This window comes from Cervus canadensis, chromosome 13, assembly GCF_019320065.1.
Source record: "Cervus canadensis isolate Bull #8, Minnesota chromosome 13, ASM1932006v1, whole genome shotgun sequence".
Taxonomy (NCBI): Eukaryota; Metazoa; Chordata; class Mammalia; order Artiodactyla; family Cervidae; genus Cervus; species Cervus canadensis.
This window is the reverse complement of record NC_057398.1, coordinates 4,638,949-4,663,614: the sequence shown is the minus strand read 5'-3', so window position 1 is coordinate 4,663,614 and position 24,666 is coordinate 4,638,949. Positions and strand designations below refer to the sequence as shown.

The 24,666-nt window shown below is 42.3% G+C and overlaps 1 protein-coding gene across 1 annotated transcript in view; it reads right to left on the bottom strand.

Moving 5' to 3' along the window:
- The window catches only part of ASPM (assembly factor for spindle microtubules), a 61,543-nt gene extending 36,896 nt beyond the window's left edge, over window positions 1-24,647 (bottom strand). The window contains 10 exon segments of the mRNA XM_043485345.1: window positions 498-673; window positions 1,466-1,596; window positions 2,832-2,973; window positions 5,225-5,292; window positions 5,569-5,814; window positions 7,563-7,709; window positions 8,444-8,548; window positions 14,759-16,253; window positions 16,407-16,550; window positions 24,162-24,647. Of these exon segments, the coding sequence (XP_043341280.1) occupies window positions 498-673; window positions 1,466-1,596; window positions 2,832-2,973; window positions 5,225-5,292; window positions 5,569-5,814; window positions 7,563-7,709; window positions 8,444-8,548; window positions 14,759-16,253; window positions 16,407-16,550; window positions 24,162-24,458 (2,951 nt within the window). The 5' untranslated portion in view covers window positions 24,459-24,647.
- Window positions 24,648-24,666: the final 19 nt, after the last annotated feature.

Below are 24,666 nucleotides of genomic sequence, written 5' to 3'. Positions count from 1 at the left end.
TTGGAAAATCCTTAGCTTTGACCATATGGACCTTTGTTGGCAAAGTGATTCTCTGCTTTTTAAAATATACACTGTCTAAGTTTGTCATAGCTTTCCTTCCAAGGAGCAAGCATCTTTTAATTTCAGGGCTGCATCCTTACATGTGCAACATGGTTAACACAAATAAAATTGGTCTCAAATGATGTAGAAGTCATGAAACCACTGCAGATAAAGTGCTATTTAATTAGCCCCATGCTTTCCCCAAATCCTATTCTGGGGCATCAGTGGTTCCTACTCAGACCTCATCACCTGCCAGCAGGGAACAATGTGGATAGGGGACAAGGTTTCTTGGCCTAAAATTCACACCATTTTCCTGAACTTACCCCAACTTTTTTAAACCCTAGATTTATCCCATTACATAAAGGAGCAAGAGGGATTGTGTATGTATAGAAAAAAGTGTCTTCCAGAAAATTTTAGTCTATTCTAGGGAGAGACATAATTCCATTTCTTATACTCACACGAGACGCACCCCACATTGCAAGTCTACAGCAAGATTCTTAACAGCAAAATCAAACTCATCGAAAGGCATCTGGACGTGGGTCACAGGAAATCCCAGTAAGCTCAGGTGACGGGAAAGGTCACCTTCACCACCTAGGAAATCTCGTGAAAAAGCCAGAAGGATTTCTTTACTGGCCTGTGGAGAAACAAGCAGAAGGTATTATAGTCCAGGATCATCATTCTGCTTATAATAAAAACAAATGTTTCAAATCATTCTGCACATATAGAAATAAAGTACCATTAACAGTAGTATAAAAAGACAGTTTCATATGGTAACAATGCAAACCTCATATATTTCCAATATTTCCAATTTAAGACCTTTTAAGAAAGGGCTCATAAATAATAATACACTCTAAAAATTAGAATTAATTTGATAGCATACTAAATTAGGAAAGAAATTTTCTCCCAAATTAATTCCTCAGAAGCACCGTTATATTCACTCTCAAAGCAAAGCTAAGAACAGGGTGATGCACTGGTGAAATGTCAACCAACAAGCTAGGCAGGGTTAGAACTGCTGGGCAGGCATTTCTGTTCTACTCCAGAGTACTGTTCTTTGGGAAAATCACTTTTTCTGAGGAGAAAATATACAATAAAAACAGACAAAATTTTATATGTGAAATTTAAAATATAGGATAAACACTATTGGGCTTCCCTTGTGGCTCAGCTGATATAGAATCCATCTGCAATGCCGGAGACCTGGGTTAGATCCCTGGGTTGGGAAGGTCCCCTGGAGAAGGGAAAAGCTACCCACTCTAGTCTAGTATTCTAGCCTGGAGAATTCCATGGACTGTATGTATATAGTCTACGGGGTTGCAAAGAATCAGACTAGTGTTCTTTGGGAAAATCACTTTTTCTGAGGAGAAAATACACAATAAAAACAAACAAAAGTCTTATACGTGAAATAAAAAATATAAGATGAAAACCATACCTTGAACTCTGCATCTTTACAGAAGAGACAAGGATCATGATCAATAAGTCTAGAGATTTTAGCATAATCAAGGAAACAAACCAACAATAATAGCTTTTTCAATGTAAACTTAGACAGAGCTTCTTCATGACCTGAAATAAAGTACAAAAAGGCATAGCACGTTCATCTATGCAAGACAAGTTTGGTTTTCTTTTCTTGGGGGGGGGCGGTTTCTGAAATATTTTTCTATATTTATTTATTCTGATATGCTTTTGGTCTATGTATTCCTGCTAAGGATTCTTGAGATGTGTCCTATACTTTCAAGTCAAATTATCTTGGAATTCTTTGTAAGTCTATAAAATTCCTTATATTTATTTACCTTTTCTTTCTGGTTTTTTTTTTTTTTTTTTTTTGCGGGGGACCGTAAATTGGAGCAAGAACTATGGAAAACAGTATGGAGATGACTCAAAAAACTAAAAAGAGTTTGTATGGTAAAAAGAGTTTGCATGGTATCACTTATATGTGGAATGTAAAAAAACAAAGCAAACTAGTGAATATGATAAAAACAAACAGACTTGCAGATACAGAAAACAAACTAGTGGTTACCAGTGAGAAGAGGGAAGGTGGGGGCAAGACGGAGGTAGGAGATTAAGAAGTACAAATTACTACTTACAAAATAAATAAACTACAAGGACATATTGTACAACACAGGGAATATAGCCAATATTTTATAAACGCTATAAATGGAGTACAGCCTTTCAAAATTTTGAATCATTATGCTGAACAGCTGAAACTTCTATAATATTGTAAATCAACTCTACTTCAATTTAAAAAAAGATAAAAAGACAAGTTTTATGTAAAAGTAGGATAGTTACAATCTGCTAGAACAAAACAGCCATAATGAGCACGGGGAGCACACTGCGTGTCTTTCTTAGGCCTTCCATGTACAGATTCATTTCAGGCTCACGACGGCTCTATGGGGCAGGTACTATTGAACGTTTCCAGGTGATGGAAGAAACTGGGGCACAGACACAGCAAGAGACTGAGTTCGCTTCAGAGGACAAACGCATCACGAGGCACATGCAGGCACCGACCTAGGGGCCAAGAATACTAAAACAGCCAGCGGCAGCCCAAGCCAGACGTGACCTCCGCAGGGCGTGAGGCCCACGTGTGAGGTGGAGAGGAGAGACGACAGGCGCAAAGGAGGACAGGGCTAGAGCGGAGGCGGGAAAGGGGGATGGCGGGGCCGCAGAACTAGACGGCAGTGGAGACAGAGGCCTTTTACACCGGTTTCTCTGGAAGGTGAAGGCGGACAGAGACAGCAATGAGGACGAGACGCCCTCTGCACACAGCGTGGGGAGCACATGACGGAGGCAGAGCCACCCACCATCTCGGTACAGGTGAGGGACACTCGGGTGCCTGTACTCGGCTGCGATGTCAGGATTCCAAAGCAGGCGGTTCAGAATGAACATCGCCAGCCCCGTGACGTCACTGTTGTCTTCCAGAGGCACCAGTTCTCCGTATATCGTCTGAAAAGAAATCCAAGCCCAAGTCAGGGCCGTGCTGTCTCTCTGGGGCACAGGGATGCAGAGGGGAGGGACAGACGACGCTGGCCTAAGAACTGGCGAGGTTCTGATTCCTTTGGGAGAGACGGGGATGTTCGCCCAGGCTCTTTGGGATGAACATGTATGTTCTCTGCAATTTTTAGTGCACTCTTAGTGAAGAGAGGAAAGTTCATGACTAAGATAAGTTCTTAAAAATTATATGACAAGTGATATTTATATTGCAGTTTTTTCTTTTAAGAACTATCAAATGTAGCCCTCTTATTCAAATTTAATGACAACTGTCCTGTTAGTGGGCTTCCTAGGTGGCACTAGTGGTAAAGAACCCACCTGCCAGTGCAGGAGACATGGGAGACACAGGTTCAATCCCTGGGTCAGGAAGATCCCCTGGAGGAGGGCATGGCACCCCACTCCAGTATTCTTGCCTGGAGAATCCCATGGACAGAGGAGCCTGGTGGGCTACAGTCCACGGGGTCACAAAGAGTTGGACACGAATGAAGCAACTCAGCACACAGGAACGCACATCCTGCAAGTGTGTCATGAAGGTACAACACACACCTAAATGACTCTAAATGCCTTGGCAGTTAACAAATGGAAAACCATCTGTAAACCATCTACCACAGTAACTTGGGATGTTCAGATCTGTATATAATCAAGGATTAAAGTATGTCATTAATTTAACATCAATGTGATTGTTAATGGTTTTTAAAGCAATTAGAAAAAACTAAAAACATCAAATTGTATTTTATAACTTTATATTGATAAAACTAGAGAAAAGCATAGAAAAATACTAATATCTGCCAAAATAGAGACATTTTATCTTTATTTACTTATTTTTTGGCATGTGATGCTTTCTTAAGATCCTCAAAGGTCGTGCCCCCTAACAGAATTCTAAGGTGTGATGGTAGAATGTTTTGTTTATAATTATTCATTCCTCCCTTCCCTTTAGAAGTCCCCTTTCCCACCCAATTGCCTAGGTTTGCTGTATCTCTTGTGGAAGAATAAATATTTCTGCCTCATCTGTGTCTGAACAGATAATGCACTTTGGGTAGAACTATGGATGAAGTGATGCACACTACGTCTAAGAGGAAGCTTCAAAGGGCATTGCATGTTTCTAACTCTGCTACGCTTTACCTCTGCCACAAAAGAGCTATGCCCCAAATAAACAGGTCCTACTTTACCATCTGTGCCACCAGGGAAGCCCTAGACAGGTTCTACTTTAATTGAGGTTCTGGAACTCTTTGATATCTGAAGCATAGCCAGTTGATATGCAATTTTCTGATTAACTTTTCATTGAAAGAAATGAGACGTTGAATTTCAAATCAATTGAAATAAGAATTAAGGGAAGAAATCTTAACAAGTTCACTATCTAGTTGGGTGACCATAGTGGGATTATCATTCATTCTCTCAACACCTCAATTTTCTGATAAATAGCCAGATTATTGTAAAAATTCCTTTTTAGTACAAAAGATTTTTCTATTCAAAAACTTAGAAAAAACTGAAGAATGGGATATCCCACGTTTAGGTAAAAAGCCTAAACAAGATACAAGAGTTCACCAGTAAAAGACTAAAGGGAATGGAAACACTGAGGGTTGGAATAAAAGAATATTTTAACAGTCAACTCCTAGTGGCTTTCTAATTCAGTTAGCTTTATCATTCTAAATATTATTGAACCATACACCATGTGAAAAACTCAAACTCTGATGTTTTCATGAGTAGTGTTCCATCTAAATGTTTCTGGTGACTTCAGACTGGTGTGAATTCCAATCCTGCCCCTTCATTGGCATTCAGCAAGTCACTTACCATCTCAGCTTCTGTTCTGTCAGTGACGTTGGAATAACAATAAATACCTCACTGGATTTTATAGAGATCTAAATTAGAAAATGTATTTAATGTGTTTTAAACAATCTAGTATTGTCATTGGTAAATGCTCAGAAAGGAGTTAACTATACTTGCTATCACATCTTGTACCAAATTTTATATATATAAGAAACTAATGGGAAAACAGCTATGTAACAAAATAGCAGTAATATAGAACGACAGGGTCTATTAACCTAATGAGCATTTATGAAGGGACCTTAAATTTCATACTGAGAGATTAAGTAACCAAATAATTTGATAACTGAAACCATCATTTTATTAAAGAATCTACTAAAAGTATATATATATATATATTTAAAAAAAGTATCTTTTTTCAAAAACTGGAAGGTGTACTTACCTCTAGGCCGATTCGTAGCCACAAAGGATTATATGACAATAGCCAGTTCAGGACTTTCTGCCGTTCTCCTGAAACGCATATAAAACCAAGTAAGCTCAGGCCACTAATCATATATGAGACAGTGAATACAATTTCATGGAGAGAAATCAGAGACCAAAAAGGAACATCATATATATGAAATATGTTTAAGTATACTTCTACTCTTTAATATATGTACATGATCTCATTTAAGTTTATGGAATTTTAGGCAGCCAAGTGAAACCACGTACATATTTGACTCTGAAACAAAAAATTTCTAGAGTGTTTTTAAAGAATTAATCTCAAGATTTCTATAATCTTCTTACCCACATCTTTCCAGAGGTGCCTGTCTTTCCGAACAATTAACCGCCGAGCTTCAATTTCAATTTCAAGCTTTTTCATAGCCTTAACCATTTTTTCAGAAGTGAATAAGCGGCATGCAGCACGACGTAACCTGTTCAACCTGCACCGAGCAGTGTAAGCTCTGAGAGACACCTCGTCCTTGGTAGGAGCTTTCGGGACACTTATTTTACGTTGACTCTCTGCTCCCAGAAGAAGAGTGGAAGCATTTACTGGGTCAAAATGAAAGAAAGGACGGGTCTGGTTAAACAATATGGGCATACACTTTAAAATCTAGCAATGAATGCAGCTGAAGGTGGCCAAGACGGGATCTATTCCCTGTGCCTTCCAGCCTGCTCCTCTCCTTCCCACCTCAAAGTGAAGGTGTCATCCTTCACTCAGCTTACACTGTCCTATGGTCACAACAAGCTGACTGTACCTGCAAACTGTGTCCCAAGTCTAACCATTTCTCATAACCACTGTCGTCCAGGTTCCCACGTGATCTCCTCTAACCCAGACTCATGAGTGAGGCTCCTAGCTGGCTTCTCTGCTTCCATACACTTTATCAAAAGATTAGCTCCTAAAGGATGGGATTTGTTGGGAGGGAGTATAAGAGGGAGGGGACATACATATATCCATGGCTGATTCATGCTCATGTATGACAGAAACCAACAAAATACTAAAAGCAATTATCTTTCAATTACAAAAATAAATTTAAAAAGAATAATAATTTAAAAAGTAATGGGAAATATAAAAAAGGTAAAAAGTCAATATGCTTGAATACATTTTTTAAAAAGTTATATTTCTCTATTCCAAATAGAAATAGAAATAATATTTAAAAATAAATTAATAAAGGTTTAAAAAAAAGAATGTGATTTATTAAAGTTAAATTTTGAAATGCAACTTGAATTTTCATAGAGCACATCTTCTCTCAAGGAAAGAACTAAAACCATGTTTTGTTTAATTTTGGAGAAAAAGAAAAGTACCTAATCAAAGGTAGAATTCCTATGCACACTTCTCTAACAAATGCAGACCAGTGTCTGCTGGAGCACTACAGCAAGAGGGAAATCGTCCCCCCAAAGTCAGCCTGTGCGACGCCTGGGCAAGTTAAGTATTTTAAAGGGGTTTTCCTTATCTGGAGTTGAACTGATCTCTGTAACTTCTATGGGAGAGTAGCCCAAGTGAACCCTCCTTCTCTCAGGAGAAAACCCTTTAAATATTTGAAGAACACCGTGTTTTCATCACATTCCATACTTTGAGTTTTTTTCTCTTCCAGAACTACAGTGAAATATTTTAAAAATTCCTCATAGCCACTGGTTTTTAGACCCCTCATCATTATATACTTGGCCACAAACATCTTAAACAGGGTCCAGTGGAGACAATATCCCTAACAGGCCATACAAGACAAAATGATCCACCAGGACATTCCACTTTATGGTGCAGCTAAGACTGGACTGGGTTTCTAGGCAGCCGTGTCTCACTGTTAATGCCGACTGCATCTGTCTTACAATAAAACCCATTCACTGGAAAGGCTGGAAATCACACTGGCTGATGAACAAAAAAAGAAGTTCAGTTCTTAACAGCACAAAATTCTCTCACCTGCACAATAATGAGCATCTGTTTTAATGACCTAGTGTGCTGTGCCACTAACTACTCTATGATACACTTGTGAAAGTGATAGTGAAGTCACTTCAGTAGTGTTCGACTCTTTGCGACCCTACGGACTGTAGCCTGCTAGGCTCCTCTGTCCATCGGATTTTCCAGGCAAGAATACTGGAGTGGGCTGCCATTTCCTTCTCCAGGGGATCTTCCTGACCCAGGAATTGAACCTAGGTCTCCCACATTATGGGCAGACTCTTTACCATCTGAGGGACCAGGGAAGCCCAATAAATCTGTACAACTAAAGAATGAAAAAATCATGTTAAAAATGACCCATTAAAACAAAAGTATTATCTAATTTAAACATTAACTTCATGTTTACCTTCAGAAATATTTGTTTTTACAGTGAAGTCGTCAGGAGTTAATATAAAATTTAGCCACCAAGTGAAGCCCTGCTCCTGCTTCTCCTTCCAGCGTTCATCATAAAACATGTTTTTTGCAGCAAACGGCATTGGATGTCTAGGTATACCTAGGAATACAATTAGGTTAAGGCATAAAAATTTTTCCTTTAAATTATTATACCATCTATAGCAATAGACTATCGTCAGCAAAATCACCTTAAGACACTGAACAATGTTTGCGTTTCTACTTCTTGCTGGAAGCAGTTGAAAGCATTTTGGGTGTGCTGTGCTGTGCTTAGTCACTCAGCCCTGTCCGACCCTTTGTGACCCCGTGGACTGTCGCCCGCCAGGCTCCTCTGTCCATGGGATTCTCCAGGCAAGAGTACTGGAGTGGGTTGCCCTCCTCCAGGAGATCTTCCCAACCCAGGGATCAAACCCAGGTCTCCTGCATTGCAGGCGGATTCTTTACCGTTTGAGTCACCTGGGAAGCCCAAGAATACTGGACGGTTAACCTATCCCTTCTCCAGGCAATCTTCCTGACCCAGGAATCGAACTGGGGTCTCCTGCCTTGTAAGCAGATTTGCTACCAGCTGAGCTACTAGGGAAACCCATTTTGGGGTGTAAAATGTAGTAAAAGTAAAAGTAAGGCAGTACCTCCTGGTTAATTAAAAATCCCAAGAAAAGTGAGTCAACTTCATTGAACTCAGAAAATATCCTAATTGTTACTAGGATACATACCTTTTAACAATTCAAGGCTTTTATTCCATTAAAAAAAAAAAATCAATTCATTTTCATTTGAAATGCGATTATTGCTTCATTCAGTGTCAATTTTTCATAGACTTTAAAGTTATTAAACACTTGCCTGCTTTTAGTGGTTTTATGAAGGTCAAGTTAGACTGAGCCACAGGAACAAAGGGTCTTGTCCTTTTGTTTGTTTTAGAGGTAGGAGTTCTGTATCCTAATGAATCTACAATCATGAGAAAAAGAATAGCATTTAAAAAGTAAAATAAATTCTGCAAATGAACTACTATCAACTTAAAATCTGCACTCTCCAAAATCATCTCCATTTAGCAGATCTGAGTAACCACTATGCTCCAGGGTATGAACTTGGGCAAATAAAACCTACGTCTGGAAGTTACAGACCAGAAACTACAATGTATTTTGTGTCGACAGAAGCTATGACTGAGAGTCAACCAGCTCCGTGTGTGTGTGTGTGTACAACTAGTTGCTGAGAATGCAGAATGGAAAGATGTGGTCCCAGCTCTCAGGATGTTCTGGGTCCAGAACAGAGGAGTAGAAAGGATCACAATACATTACATTAGAAATATACGAGGAGCCCAGGACTAGGGGAGGCCAAGCTGAGTCACTGGAAGGCAGACAGCCTCCTGGAGGGAGCGCCCCTGAGCTGACCCTGTAGTGGACATGACACCAGGAACGGGGCCTCTGACTGAACTGCAAGGTGGTACTGGAGCCAAGAACACAGACAAGAAAAGCAAGACAAAAAAGAGGTTGGAAGAGGAAGAAAGGCATTCAAAAATATGAAAAATAACAGTGATAGCTAGTAGTTGAATACTTGCGCCAGGCACTATCAGAGTCTTGTAATTTAGATTACCTGATATAGTCAGCACCAGAAATCTATCAGAAGTCCACTGTCATTTTCCATGTTTTATGGAGCTTAGAGCAACTATGCTACTTGGTCAAGGTCATGCATGCTAGTAGGTGGCTGAGCTGGACAGTATGGCTTCAGAGCTTGCACTGTAGTTCAGTTCCAAGTACCTGGTGGGCCAGTGAAGGATTAAGGTCCAGGCAGTCACACTGTCACATGTATTTCAGAAGATGGAATGGACAGTGGACTGGAGTCAAGACTAGAGATGGTAGCGAAAATGAAGCAATCCCAGGGGCCTGAGTCAGCTATGGTGAGAATTTAAAGGAACACAGAAGCAGTGGAGACAAAACCATAGAAGAGCTGTTTTCATAGCAGAACTTGTAACAGGGCTTAATGTCAACTCACTAGGCGCATGATGGAGAATGAGAACCCTGATAGGTTCCCAGGCCTTATCCAGGTGATGAAGTAGATGGTGGGGGGTACCTACAGGAGGTAGACGGTGGGGGGTACTTACAAGAGGTAGACCGTGGGGGTAACTACAGGAGGTAGACGGCGGGGAGTACCTTTAGGAGGTAGATGGTGAGTGGTACCTACAGAAGGTGGACGGTGGGGGTAACTATAGGAGGTAGATGGTGGGGGTACCTACAGGAGGTAGAGGGTGGGGGGTGGGCACCTACAGGGAAAGTACAGGAAAGTCACAGAGGAAAATAACCTGTCCTAGCGCAGTTCACTCCCTCAAAGGTGGGTTTCACACCAGCTTGCACTGATGCTCCATACAAACCAGGAGCTAATATTAACAATAAAGCCAGAGGCGGGAAAGCTAAGGCCCAGGGCAGAATCCAACCCATAGCTGTTTGCGGACTATATCTGCAAGCTAAGAAGTTTTCACATTTTTGAACACTACTTAAAAACAAAATAGACCTCCAAACAGTTTTATTTCATGACACATGAAGACGATATGAAATTCAGATCTCGGTGTCCATAAATAAAGTCTTCTTGGCATGGAGTCACAGCTGCTCATGTCCACATTGTCTGTGGCTGTTTCCCCGTCAGCAATGACAGGGCCCAGTGGCTGTGACAGAGGTCACATATGCTGCAAAACCTGGATATTTACTGTCTGGACCTTCAGAGAAAGAGTCTGCTTAGCTTTGACTTAGAAGAATTGCAAATCCACGCCAATGGTCAAAATAAGGAATATGACCAATTTGTTACATAACGTCTATTAGGTTATAAGTTTCTTTCCATCTTAACGTACTAAAAAACTAAAAATATGAGGAGTTCCTCATTCTGAAGGCTTGCAAAAGCTAGTCCCTCCGCCTACAACCATTTTGTTCTGTGGGAGACTTCCTTGGAAACGTCTCACATCTTCGTGTCATTCCCATAAAGCCAAGTATGATTCCCTGGGCATAGCTCCAAGGACTGGGAGCTGCTGAGGACAGGAATGATGTCTTTTCTCCTAGTATCCACAGAGCCTAGAACAATGCATAGCACACAGTAGGTTCCTTATCAGAGTTGAATCAATGCACCTTGAAAAACTGACTTCTTTCTCTGGAGACCTTAAAGGGTCTTGCACGTCACTGTAAGAATCTGGCTTCCAGTGAGATGAAAGGCCATCGGGGGTATAGAAATGGAGCAGGTTAGAATCCAACTGATGAATATTGTAAAAGCATCACCCTGGCAGCTAAGTGGAAAATAGACTCCAGAGAAGGCAAGGGTGAAGGCAAGATCCGATAGGGGACCTGCAGAGACATAGGCTTGGATGGGGCCGTCAGTGATGGTGAGAAGTGACCCAGTTCTGAATGCACTTGGAAAGAAGACAGGATTTGTTGATGGGCTGAATTTAGAATCAGGCAGACTGTCTGAATTTCTAGAGAAAGGGTAGGAGAGATACATACTTAGGGACACCCCAAGGTCTGGGGCCTGAGATGCGAGGAGATCATAACAGAAGTGTGTTGGACTGACACACCGGGGACAGATGTCACAGGACTGGGGATGGCAAAGGGCTGCTTTTGGACAAAGTAAAGATGCTCACGAGACAGTCAAGTGGAAATAAAAGATGTTGGATAAACGAGTCTAGATGAGAAGTCCGTCCTAGAGATGTAAAACGAAGGCCTCCATGTAGAGGCAGTACTGAAAGCTGTGAGATGGCCTGAAAGCATTAAGGGAATGAGCAAAAGTGTGAAAAAGTTTCAGTGATTGAGTCCTCGTGTACCTCAAAGTTTAGAGGCTGGAGCGACAAACATAGAGGCGCCCCCAGGGAGGCAGGAAGAGAACCAGGAGGAAGTGGGAGTGGCAGGGTAAAGCGGTCCCAGAAGAGAGAGGTTGCCTAATAGTTCAAGATGAAGACTGAGAAATAACCTCTGGATTCAGTGTGGAGGTGTTGATGACCTTGACAAAAAAAGGTTTTACTAGAGTCATCAAAATCTGGTTGAAGTGACTTCAACAAACAGGAGAACTAGAAACAGCTAATAAAAGCATCTTTCAAAGTGATTTTTTTTTTTTACATTAAAAAGCACCTTTTAATTCAAGCATAATGTTTACATGGAAAAGTATACAGAATCAGTGAACTATCACAAAATGAACATGTAGGTTCTTTCAAGGAGTGTTGTTTACAAAAAAGCAGAAAGATGCCAGGTGTGAATGGATATGTGGTATCAATGAGAAGTCTGTTTTTTGGGGGAGATGGAAGTAAGAACAGCGCTTTGTGCATGAATCAGAAATGACCCGATAGGGAGTAAAACCCTGGAGACATGGGAAAGGCAGCTGCTAAAACAACAACCGTGTAGACGGCTGGGGTCTTTACTATTGCTAGTAAAGAGCCTGCCTCAGGCGCACAGACCTCTCAGGCTGCCACAGGAGGGCAGGCAGCAGGGGATGGGAGCACAGCGGGTGAGGATGCTGTGGGACTTGCCGAGGCACCTCTGCGTCCTCAGGGAGGTAGGAAGCAGGCTGCTGGCGAAGGTGAGGACCCAGAGCACCAGCTGCTGAGCCTCCTGCCTGGGGGAGCCCCAGCCTGACCACTTACTCCCCCTGACCTCAGGCAAAGACTCAGCTTCTGGATGCGGAGGTGTCCTGACTTGAACATGTGTTCATGACAGCGTCTACTCTGTCTGACTGCTGTAGGTGTGAGAGGAGCTAACAGCAAGGCACTCACAGCGGGGGCTGCGGGGAAGGTAGGCAGCAAACACTGGCTACTGTTACCTTGTCCTCAGAGGAGGAAGCAGGTGCTCAAGGTTTCAGGACAAAAAGGGAGGCGGGGCAGTAGTCTGCAGCAGAGAGATAAAGTCAACAAAGCAGGACGACAGAGGCGAGAAGAGCTGCGGGCTTCCTGGAGATGAGCGGTCATGGAGTTAAAGCTCAAGCAGCAAGGTTCAGGCATGGAGCTGGCCTGGGAACTGGAATGTGCCAGAAAAGCACGAAGATGGAACAAGGGACTACGATGAGCCGTGGAGGCCAAGCCAAGTGAGAAAATGATGACAGGTCAGGGGTGAGGGCTGGGGAAATGGAGGCGGATTCACTGGCTTTTAGAGAAAATGCTGAAATTCTGGCGAGGGAGACGCTCTAAGAGTGTGGCCTAAGGAGGCTGGAACTCACGGCCAGAGTACTGGAAGGATCTCCTTCAAGGATCTTGAAATCATAAAGACACATCATAAAGTAGAAGTTTTAGAGAAGGTCTTATGAGCCAAATGTTAAAATTCTCAGTCGTCTCTCTGTACAACAAGGAGAACTCAAGGTGGGGTGGTATGGAAACTGAGCTTCAAGCTGTCTGTGGCCCTTTGCTTTCTTGTCATCTATTTCCAAGGAAGAAAGAAGAAGCAACAGTCTGGAAGCAGGTATGAGACGGTGGGTGGTCCATGGTCCCAGGAGGTTCCGGGCCAGAGGAGGAGAGAAGGTGTGTTCTCGGGAGAGGGCCAGGTCAGGGCGGGAACAGGAGGAGGGAGCATTCAGCAAAGACAGATGCGAAGGAAGGCAGTGAGTCCAGAGCGCACAGGCACTGCAGAGAGCTGGGGAGATGCAGAAGGGGGCTCCCCCTGGGGAGCGCACAAGGAGAAGTGAGCTCAAGTGCTCGGCCGTGACATCTCCTGTGAGTCCCGGAGTCCCTTTAAATTATCTGTTTCGTAGCCTGTGTGGTTTGTTTTCCTACCTGGACCCTGACTGGCATCCGAGGCAGTCTGGGATTAGTCCTGACAGTTTCTGAGGCAGAGAGGGGTGGGACGGGGGAGGGCTGGGAAAGGAACAGTGAGGTTCCTCCTAAAGGAAAGAGGAGCTCGGGGCCTTGTCTTCATCCCAAATAACGGCCAAGTACAGGCTAAGGAGAATGCCGTCCCTGGGTGAAGGCCTCCTCTGCGCCCCCTCAGACAGTGTGATGGGGCCAGGCATGCACTGGGCCCTCACCTTGGGGCCTGGACTAAGGCGAGGCACGTTCAGTACTTCCCTGGGTGTGACACGGCGGGGGGAGCAAAAAACTGTCAGCACGACAAGCAGGTAGGGACTTCCCTGATGGTCCAGTGACTGAGACTCCATGTTCCCAGTGCAGGGGGCCCAGGTTCGATCTCTGGTTGGGGAACTAGATCCCACTTGCCACAACTAAGAGTTTGCGTGCCATGTATCCAGAGAAAACGATGATCCAAAAGGATACATGCACCCCGATGTTCACTGAAGCACTGTTTACAGTAGCCAGGACATGGAAACACAGTCTAAATCGACAGGGAATGGATAAAGAAGATGTGGCACATACATATAATGGAATATTACTCAACCCATTAAAAAGATTGAAATAATGTCATTTGCAGTAATATGGGTGGGCCTAGAGAGTGTCATACTGAGTGAAGTAAGTCAGACAGAGAGGGAGAAATATCTTATGACATACCTTATGTGTGGAATCTAAAAAGAAATTATATCAATGAACTTACAAAACAGAGAGAGACTCACAGACTTAGGAAATGAACTATGGTTGCTGGGAGGGAAGGCATAGTTAGGGACCTTGGAAAGGTTAAGTACACACTGCTATATTTAAAATGGATGACCAACAAGGACCTACTGTATAGCACATGGAACTCTGCGCAACGTTATGTGGCAGCCTGGATGGGAGGGGAGTTTAGGGGAGAATGGATACATGTAAATGTATGGCTAAGTCCCTTCAGCTTTCATCTGAAACTATCACAACATTATTAATCGGCTATACCCCAATACAAAATAAAACTTTAAAGTTTGGGGGGGAAAAAAAAGAGTTCGCATGCTGCAACCAAGACCCGATACAACCAAATAAACAAATATGTTAAAATATTTTTTAAAAATGGAAAGACAAGTATTTTAATGCAATAGTTCTTAAAAATTACTGCAGAAAAATCATGATGAACAAAACATCAAAAATGTAAATAAGAATGAGATCACAGTGATTTCAGAATTCGGCCCTACTCTACGTCTGACTCATCTTCCACTAAGCCAAGTGGTGGCTTAAAAGTACAAGTTGATTCAAGCTTCTCAATAGCAATTTACTAAACCAAAAGAAATAGAAAATATCCCCCATACAGGTATACGTTCATGAAAGATTTTATTAACGAGACTCACCGGTTTTCTTCTTCAGGTTTAATTTCTCTCTGTGGCTAACACGTTTCAAGGAGGCGGTTACCACTTTTTTTGTGTGTTTAACAGTTGATGTTTTAGACTCCACAGGAGAAAAATGGATCCTTTTGACTTCTTGTACTTCTGTGCATTCTGTAACTGTCACTGTCACATTTTCATCTCCTGTGTGTCCCTCACTCTTTCTTTTATGAGCAACTGAAGCTACCTTGCAGGGAGGAGTTACTGTGTTTTTAGAGCTCTTAGGTCTACTCGATATTAAATCTCTAGTTGGAAGAAAAGGATGAAAATCATCTTTCTGTTTTTGATCATCTGTTTCTTTTTCACAGTCACCCACTACGACATTGAGACATCTTTTTGCCTTTGGTTTAACAGTCTCCATTTGGTTTTCTACAGCCCAAGTGGTCTTTCTTTTAGTCACAGTGGCAGAAAGTATTGGGCGTCTCTTAATAGGTTTATCACGGCTGCAACTAGAAATATCCTGAACTGCTGAAAGTTTAGGCTGGTTCTGTTTTTTAAAAGTGTAACAGTTTGACATCATTTCTAAAGCTTTGGATGCTTCAAAAGTAGCTTTTGAAGATTCTAACTGCTGACATTCAGAAATACAAGGTACAGCTGCATTTTTTCTCTCATCTTGAGGAGGCTGTGAGTCCTGAAAACATCCAGTAGATAATGGTGACAATTTACATGTTTGCTGAGATATATGTATATATGCCCTATTATCTTTTAAAAATTGATTTGGGGATAGAATTGGGTTGACTGACTCTGTTTCTAGATTCTCATTTAGTCCATAATTATCATTTATGAAAGAATCTGGACTTAAAATTTTCCGACAGATTTCATGTACCCTTTTTGATTCCAAAAGCACAGGCCTTGTATTACCTTTCACAAACGTATCTGGTGAGAGACACATCACGAATTCTGGTTCATTATTGGATGCATGGCTATTATTCACAAAAGAATCTGGACTTAAAAAATGTCCTTGGCTTTGCGTGATGTTCAGACTTGAAGAATAATTTGGGGTAAGAGTAAGTTTACCATTCTCTTCAATTTGACTATTACCATTACCTATGGAGTCAAAGGAAGTTTCAGTTATGCCTTTCTCATTAAAATGAAAATCTTTTGCAGTGTTGGCACCGTCTGCTTTCACCAGTTCCCCATTTTCAGAAGCAGGAAGGGATGTGTAGGTCGTAGATCGACGAATAGGAAGTGGCAAGCAGGTCTCCCTGTGGCACTCTTGGAAAGCGGGGCTGATAGGTGATATGGGGAGTTTATTTTCTTCAAGGATTAAAGGACTGCTTTCTGGTGGGGAAGAGTTTCCATTTGTAGCCAGATTCTCACAGGCTTGTAGTGGGCTCCTAACTCTGTCAGCTTTGGGGGAAACATTAAATGTTTTATTCACATTTTGAATATTTGAAACCTTCTTGTTATGACTTGAAGACGCTGATACTTTCTTCTTATTAATAGCATCCCAAAGAGTCCTCTGCAAAGATAAGCAAAACATACAGATTAAGTTGATAACTATTTAATACTACTTATAGGCAGTATTATGTATGTTACTTCAAGAGATCTGTGAACAAAATGATTTTACATATTATTTCCTAGAGTAAATTATAGAATGATGAAAACCTGTTACCTTTTTCTTTTTCGGCTCTTCTGCATTTCCTAGTAATATAGCTTGGTGTTTCAGAATATCATTTACAAGAAATGTCACGGTCTCTCTTACTCGGCCTCCTTTTAACGGTGTCCAGGTAATAGAAACAACAATTTTTTCTTTAGGCTATAACCAAAAGAACATATTTTAAGTGACTATAACAGTAGTGAGGTATAACAACACAAACATATTACATATTATTACAAATGGGGCTTCCCCGGTGGCTCAGACAGTAAAGAACCTGCCTGCAATGCAGGAGACCCAGGTTCGATCCCTGGGTCAGGAGGATTTCCTGGAGAAGTACATGGCAACACACTCCAGTATTCTTGCCTGGAGAATCCCATGAACAGAGAAGACTGGTGGTCTATAGTCCATAGGGTTGCAGAGTTGGACACAACTGAGCAACTAACACCCCCATTATCAATAGAGAGAATACAGTAGAGGATTAATAATTGTTAGTCACCAACATTTAACAAGTCAAATGTATCTTCCTACCCTAGCTCATTTCATTCTAAGGAAAAAGGCTACCAGTAATAACAAAGTTCACAACAAAATAAAATTATAATAAACTCTTAATTGTATATGAAAGCAGTGGAACAGAGAGTCTACGAATCACTTTATTTTAGTTCAGTGGTTTTTTTAAAATTTAATCACATTATTTCCACTTCTTTAGACTATGTACAGAACTTCCATTTCAAATATAAATACCTTATATGAGAAAGACATTTTCGGAAAGAAATGTAAAAATGATCAGCTAAATTCCTTGCTCCCCACGAGCTTCTCTAAAGTCCATAGCACCATTATTGATAGTCCAGGCCTAGTTTCAGGTATCTAACATAACTAGTCTGAATCTCACATCTGTAGGAAGCAGATACTTTCATGACGCATGTTTTATAGATGAAGTAGTAATCAAGGTTCAGGAAGCTTTACGACTTCTGCAACCCAGAGAAACAAGGAGTAGTTTCCATTTCAGCCTTAAGAAATACATTTCATGAGGCTATAGCCACCATGGAGAGTGCTTCTTCTTTCTGATGGATCTGGGAAAAGTAAATTGAAAACCTTCTGAAAGTGATCCATCATTCTGGATGCCATTAAGAACATTCATGATTCATGAGAAGAGGTCAAAATGTCAACATCAACAGGGATCTGGAAGAAGTTGATTTCAGTCTCCGGAATGACTTTGAGGGGTTCAAGACTTCAGCAAAGGTGCAGATGTGGGAGGAATAGCAAGAGAACTTGAGTTGTAATAGGGAAGAATAAATCGCACTCCACAGTAGATCTGTTTCTTTTACTTTAAACTTTGTATTCCATTGCTTTTGTACAAGCTAAGAATGTTGCAGGTAGCTTGAAACATACAGGAGAGCCCACTCTCAAGGCTCTGACCCTTAAGTGTTACACTTTCCCAGTAAGATAGAGATTAAAAAGTTGTAGAATACATTACAGCATTTGTCCTTTGGGGGTTTATGGGAACATCATGACCTGACCTATAGGGACAGCTGCAAGAACAAAGGATTCTGACACCAAGAAGTTTGTAACAACAGACCACGTGCCCTCCTCTTAAAAAACAAAAGAAGAAGCAGCCTGAATTCTAACTAGGGTCAGATGATTCTTTGGGACACTAGTCCACCGTCTTTTTGGTCACTTGCATTTCCATATAAAGTCACTACTCCTTGCCCCAACAGCTTGTCTCTAGGATTAAGAGCCTATTGTGTGGTGAGCAGTACAAGTGTGGACTCAGTAACAGATTTAGAAGTGTCTGAGGATGTGACTGAAATGCTGCAATTTCATGATAAAACTTGAATGGGTGGGAAGTTGTTTCTTATGGATGAGCAAAGAGACTGGTTTGAGACGGAATCTACTCCTGGTGAAGAGGCTGTGGAGATTATTGAAATGATGACAAAGGATTTAGAATATTACATAAACCTAGTTGGAAAAGCAGAACAAGGCTGAAGAGGAGAGACTTTTAATTTTTAAAGAAGTTCTGCTGTGGTGAAAATGCTATCAAACAGCACTGCAGGCTATAGAGAAATTATTCATGAAAGGAAGAGCCAATCAACGCAGCACACTTCACTACTGTCTTATATTAAGAAATTGGCACAGTCACCCCAGCCTTCAGCAACCACCACCCTGACCAGTCAGCAGCCACCAACATCAAGGTCAGACCTTACAACCACAAAACAGGTATAGTTTGCAGAAGGCTCAATTGATTGTTAGTATCTTTTAGTAGTAGTCTTTTTAGTTGAGATATGTATAGCATCTTCTTCAACATGATGCTATAGTACACTTAAAAAATTACAGAATAGTGTATACATAAATTTTATATGCACTGGGAAACCAAAAACTTCATGTGACTCATTTTTCTATGATTTTCACTCTATTGCAGTGGTCTGGATGAGAACCCACAATATCTGAGATCCACTTGTACTTAAAGGGCTTATCTTTCAAATTTCATTGTCACTGAGATTTGGATGAAATTATCTATTTAGGATAAATTCAAGAGTGTGAATTCTTACTACTTGCTTCTCAATTTATACATAAAAAATTGTTTTTTTAATTTAAAAGGGGGAGCTCCTTCTAAAAAAGGAACTATTTAACAAACAGTTATTGAGTGCCTAATGGCAGACATAGTGCCTGACACAGAGGTGGCGTATGTTAAATATTTAAGTGACAAAATTATTGAATGAATGAAAAACACACATGGCCTCTGGTCTCATGGACACTATATTCTGCTCAATAAAAAGAAATGACAAAATCTAAGTAAAAAGATAAGTACAAAAATACAAGTCCTCAGTACTGTCATCAATGAAACAAAAAAAGGTTGAGAGGCACAGCAATAGTGAAGGGAACTATAATCTCTAACTGCCTGATCAGAGATTATAATAATTATAATATTTAAGCTAAAACAAAGTATAAGAATGAGCTGGACACACAGAGCTAAGTGAAAGTAGCTCAGTCGTGTCCGACTCTTTGCGACCCCATGGACTGTCCATGGAATTCTCCAGGCCAGAATACTAGAGTGGGTAGCCTTTCCCTTCCCCAGGGGATCTTCCCAACCCGGGTATTGAACCCAGGTCTCCCGCATTGCAGGTGGATTCTTTACCAGCTGAGCCACCAGGGAAGCCCAAGAACACTGGAGTGGGTCGCCTATCCCTTCTCCAGGGTACCTTCCCAGCCCAGGAATTGAACCGAGGTCTCCCACATTGCAGATGGATTCTTTGCCAACTGAGCTGTCAGGGAGAAGCAGTTCAGAAGGTACGAGCACATGCATAGCCCTGGAACCAGAGGGTCAGGGTTATGGTTAGGGTTGCCTCGTAGGACAACCCCAGACAGACAGAGGACCAGTGTGGTTAATAGTAGTGAGAAGGCAAATGACCTGAGATACATGAGGCTGGAGAGAGAAGCAGAGGACTGCTGTATGTTTGAAAACTATCTAGCACATCTAAACATTGTAAACATTACTTAGGTGTACAGTTGGCTTCAGAGGTTTTGTTTTGTTTGTTTGCCTATTTTCTTTAAGGCATACCAAAATGAAGTTCAAGTCTTTTTATCCTTAATTGAAGGCTTAATCCTGTAACCCAGGAGAGTACATTGGGAAAAAAGATGCTCAAAATGTTCCTCCCCCTTTCCTCTTTCCTACCTTCTCCTCCTCCATCCACTCTCCCATGAGGAAGTCCTTCTTTAATTTGTAACAGTTCATAGACTAAGCCACTGAGAGCAAGTCAGTTCTGAGAGACACTTAAAAGGGGTTTATAACTGATACCTGCTTTTCGGACTGTGATGGTGATAGTCTATCTACAAAACTTGACTTTTTATGGAGACAAATACTCTCAGAGGTGTAAAAACTGAGATAAAACATGAAGCATTTTGCTTTTTCCCCTTGGTAAGTCTTCATTTGGATTCCCTACCCATTTCCCCCTTGCTTTCAACCTCTTAGTAACTCAAACAAAACAAATGAGGGAACAGATCTGTTATATATTTTCTTTCAAATACCTTCAGTAATGTCAGTCTATGCATCACTGTTCATTTTTTTGAACAGAAGCATTGCCAAGTGTCTGAGAGAAGAGTGGTACTATTTTATCTGGATTCTAAGAGAGACATTATAAAGTCAGGATAGCAATTTAAAATGTGTACTGCATCTCTTCTTGGGGAGGAAATTTTTTAAAGCTGGGAATCAGTGAACAAAATCTTTTGTCATTTCCCTCAAGTCCTAAGATTCTGCAGTTTTTGTTTACACCCTTATTAGTGACAAATCAGAAAATGACAATTGTAGTCAGTGACAACGGAAGGTGCGTGGTTATTAACAGGATCTGGCTCGCCCCCTGGTGGCCATAAGTGCAATGGGCAGAGCAGTCTCAGAAGCCCAGAGGTGAAGAGAGGGAGGGGCAGAGTCAGTTTTGGGGCTGCTATTAAGCCAGTTCATCCAAGTCTTCCAGTCAGATCAAAATAGCATCACACTCACTGCAGACAGAAGAAGGATGGCTTGTTTTATTAAAGAAGTGCAAGTGGCCTCATGCTAGTTTCTACTCATCTGTAGCAGAAACTCATATTCCTATAACTGGCACCAATGAGTCTGTTAAACCATCCAGTTAAATTATTTGCACACCTGGCTACAGGAATCACTTTGAGGGGGTTGTGGAAAGTAAAGATGCCCTGGTCCTCCCCATGGCGTCCCAGGAGTGATGCTGAAGCGGGGCCCTGGTACCTGTGGTTGTTCGTAGCTCACCAGGAGGTGACACACAGCCAGGACGGACACACAGCTTAACTCCATTCAGTGTGATGTGCTTTAGTCGCTAAGCCGTGTCTGACTCTTGTGACCCCATGGACTGTAGCCTGCTAGGTTCCTCTGTCCATGGGATTCTCCAGGCAAGAATACTAGAGTGGGTTGCCATTTCCTTCTTCAGGGGATCTTTCGGACCCAGGAATCGAACCCGGATCTCCTGCAATGCAGGCAGATTCTTTACCAACTGAGCTACAAGGGAAGCGGTCAGTGTGGCGGGTGGTGATTTTAACTGACTGTCATTATGAAGACTCAGACCCAAATGACACAACCCCTACATGACAGCCATCATGGGCAGATTCTAGCACACCGGTATTATCACAGTTTTAAAAAGCATGATTAGGAGAGTAAGAGAAACCCAAAAGATCATTTAAATTTTTTTTCTCCTTTGTCCTCAATTTTATAAGCTGAATGTCTCACACAGTACCGGGCAAAAAGTAGGTGTGTGAAAAATACAGTTTTTAATGTATCATGGAAAAAAAATAGATAAGAATACAAAGAAGGATGCAAAAAAAAAAAAAAAGTTTTTTCCTTGAAAAGGGCCATCCATAAATTTGCTCCACAAAAAACATCCTGAGTGAGTCTCTGGTCCTTCATTCCTTTTCAGGCCTAGATACATTGTATTGTAGACCTATTTTTATACCAACTGTGAAGTCACTCTCTGGCAGGTATAACACTTTACCTAGTGGTTCTTGAGATGCCATCTGCATAAAAAAGATCTTGTTTAAAATGCAGTTTCCTGTATTTAACCCCAGAGATTCACATTAGCAAGTGTGGAGTGATGAGCAGAAATCTCCCATATTACAAGCAATCCAGACAAATCTGATGTGAGTGGTTGAGGCATCTCAGAGAAATGCTGCTTAGGCCTACGGTGACATGCTAATTCACCAAGGGTGTGTTTTAGATAAGGGAAGTTCACATAGGTATTTTCTACTATTGTGCTTTTCAAAATGTGGTCCTTGGACCAGTAGCAGAGGCATCACCTGGGAACTTCTGAGAAAAGCAAATTCTAGTTGTCCTCTGCACCTATGGAATCAGACTCTGAGGGGCCCCAAAGTATTTTGCGCTTAGGTGATTCTGATGCCCTCAAATTTAGAACCACCAGTCTCCTCAAAACATCCCATCCTTCCTGGTGCCTATCTGATGCAATTTCTCCTTGTTCTTAGAACTTCCCCTCATCCTCCTAACATATGTCTTTAGGAAGGAACTATGCCTCCTGTCTTTGAATCAATATAAGCAAAAGTGCACGAGATTTAAAGACCTGGATGAGAATCCCAACTGTGTCAATTGCCAAGAATAAAACTATATGTGTAAATGTTTTCACCCTCTGAGCATATGTCCTCGTTAAAAATTAAGAAGGGAACATTTATTCAGGTCACAGTCAGGATCTTTGCTTGAAGCTTTCTCTCATTTGAGCACCATGCACAGCTTCAGCTGGCATTACTTCCAACTAACAGACGAGAAAATAGAGACTCAGAAGAGTGAACCGAGCTGCCTAACTCCGATCCACTGCACACAAACCCTTTGACAGTGGTACCTTATCCTCTAATGTCAATAATGACCCTATGAGTTTGTTGTAAGGATTAAATAAGGCAACAGAGTTGAGAACAATCTGTAAAAGGTAAACATTATCGTTTGTATGTATTTTCTTAGTGGTTGAGTGGAATCAGCACATCCAAACCTGAAGCTGAGGGAAATCAAAAGCTAATAAAAGACAAGCTTTGTTTTAAAGCAGAAACCATAAAACACCACAAACATATAGTTTAAAAGAACAGTTAACTTTTACAATATAAAAGTACAATTCTAAAAAACAAAGTTAAAAAACTTTAGTCCCATAAAACAAAAAAGAACAAGCAGAAGTATAGTGTAGATAGAAAAAATAAGTATTTGTTTTCCCACAAAAAGAAAAGCAAGCATTTATAAACTAGAGGGGAACGGCAGGTTCTTAACTGTAGCTGAACCAGTGCTTCAGTCAATGGGCCTCAGCTCAGAGCCCTGTATCACTGCTCTGCTGCTGCTAAGTCGCTTCAGTCGTGTCCGACTCTGTGCGACCCCATAGACGGCAGCCCCCCAGGCTCCGCCGTCCCTGGGATTCTCCAGGCGAGAACACTGGAGTGGGTTGCCATTTCCTTCTCCCTATCACTGCTTTAGGAAGTGGTTATTTAGACAAGGAGTGGGACTCCCTCAGCTAATTTTTTTTTTTCTTCTCACACTTTCAGAGGTTCTAACCAATCTAACTGCAGCCAAATAAGGATGTAAATACTCTGGATTTTTATGACAGGAATGGGAGCCTTACTGTGGCCAGTGCAATGCAGAAAAGTTACCCTGGAAATCCTTGAAACAGCAGTCACAAAATTAAATTTGAATCACCATTAAAACTACACTACGGCAAAGGAAAAAAAAAAGACTAAAATAATAAAGTGTGCATACTTGTTGAAAACAACCCTGAGAAAGTGTTTTTGGTTTTGTTGCTATTTGGCCAAAACAAAGCTCACCAGAGTAGTTACTCTGACACTCCATGGAGTCAGTTTCCCTTCAGAAACTAAAGCGCGTATTAAGATGACTGACAGAAAGCAATTTAAAAACCCTGCTCTAAACAGAGTACTCCTGGCAATCTTAAATGCAGACAGGTAGATGGATAGATGGATGAATAGATGAGAGATAAGAATATTAACTGTAAACGTGCCATCCACTCCTCTAGAACTGCCAATCTTCTCGAGGCCCTAAGTCAATGAGAAACGCTTCTCTGTCACAGAAGGGAGGTAAGGGCTCTGAAGGATGCCCGGCGCGGGCGCGCGCGCTGTCACCGCCGGGTCCCCGCCCACCCGGGCTTCCTCTTGCCCCGGGGACCGGGGCTCACCAGCATCTCAGGGAAGCACCCGGCTTTTACTCAGGTCCGCTCCTGCCCCTTCCGAGCCCGGCTCCCGGAGCGTGGCGGGGAGGCCGCACCCCTCTCCTACCTGCAGCACGAAGGCGCTCGGCCAGATCGTGAAGCCGCGTTCGGCGGCGGGGCCGCGGGACAGCCGCACGGCGGCCGCCTCCTCGTTGGGGTTGTCCAGGGTCAGGGGCAGCGTCCGAGAGGCTCCCAGGCGCACGTCCCCGAAGCAGAGGAAGGGCGACCTGCAGAAGTGGCTGAGGGACAGGACGGCCGGGGACGCCGCCTCCTCCTCGGTGCGGGGACCCCTCGGCCCCGCCCGCGGCCTCGGCTCCGGCGGGCTCCACTCCCAGCAGCCGCGCCCCCGCTGCCAGGTAGCCATCGAAGCCTCTGGGTACACCCGGCTGCTCCGAGCGGCCTCCGCAAGAACGCCCACCGCCTCCCCTCGAGGAGCTGCGGGGATCGAGAGAGAACTCGCCCCCTTTCTCGTCCAGTTGCCAGGACCCAGAAAGGCGTCCGGACGCACAAACTCAAACTGGAGAGAGAAGCGAACCGAGAAAGGGTTTTGCCTCGTTTAAAATTCCTGTCTC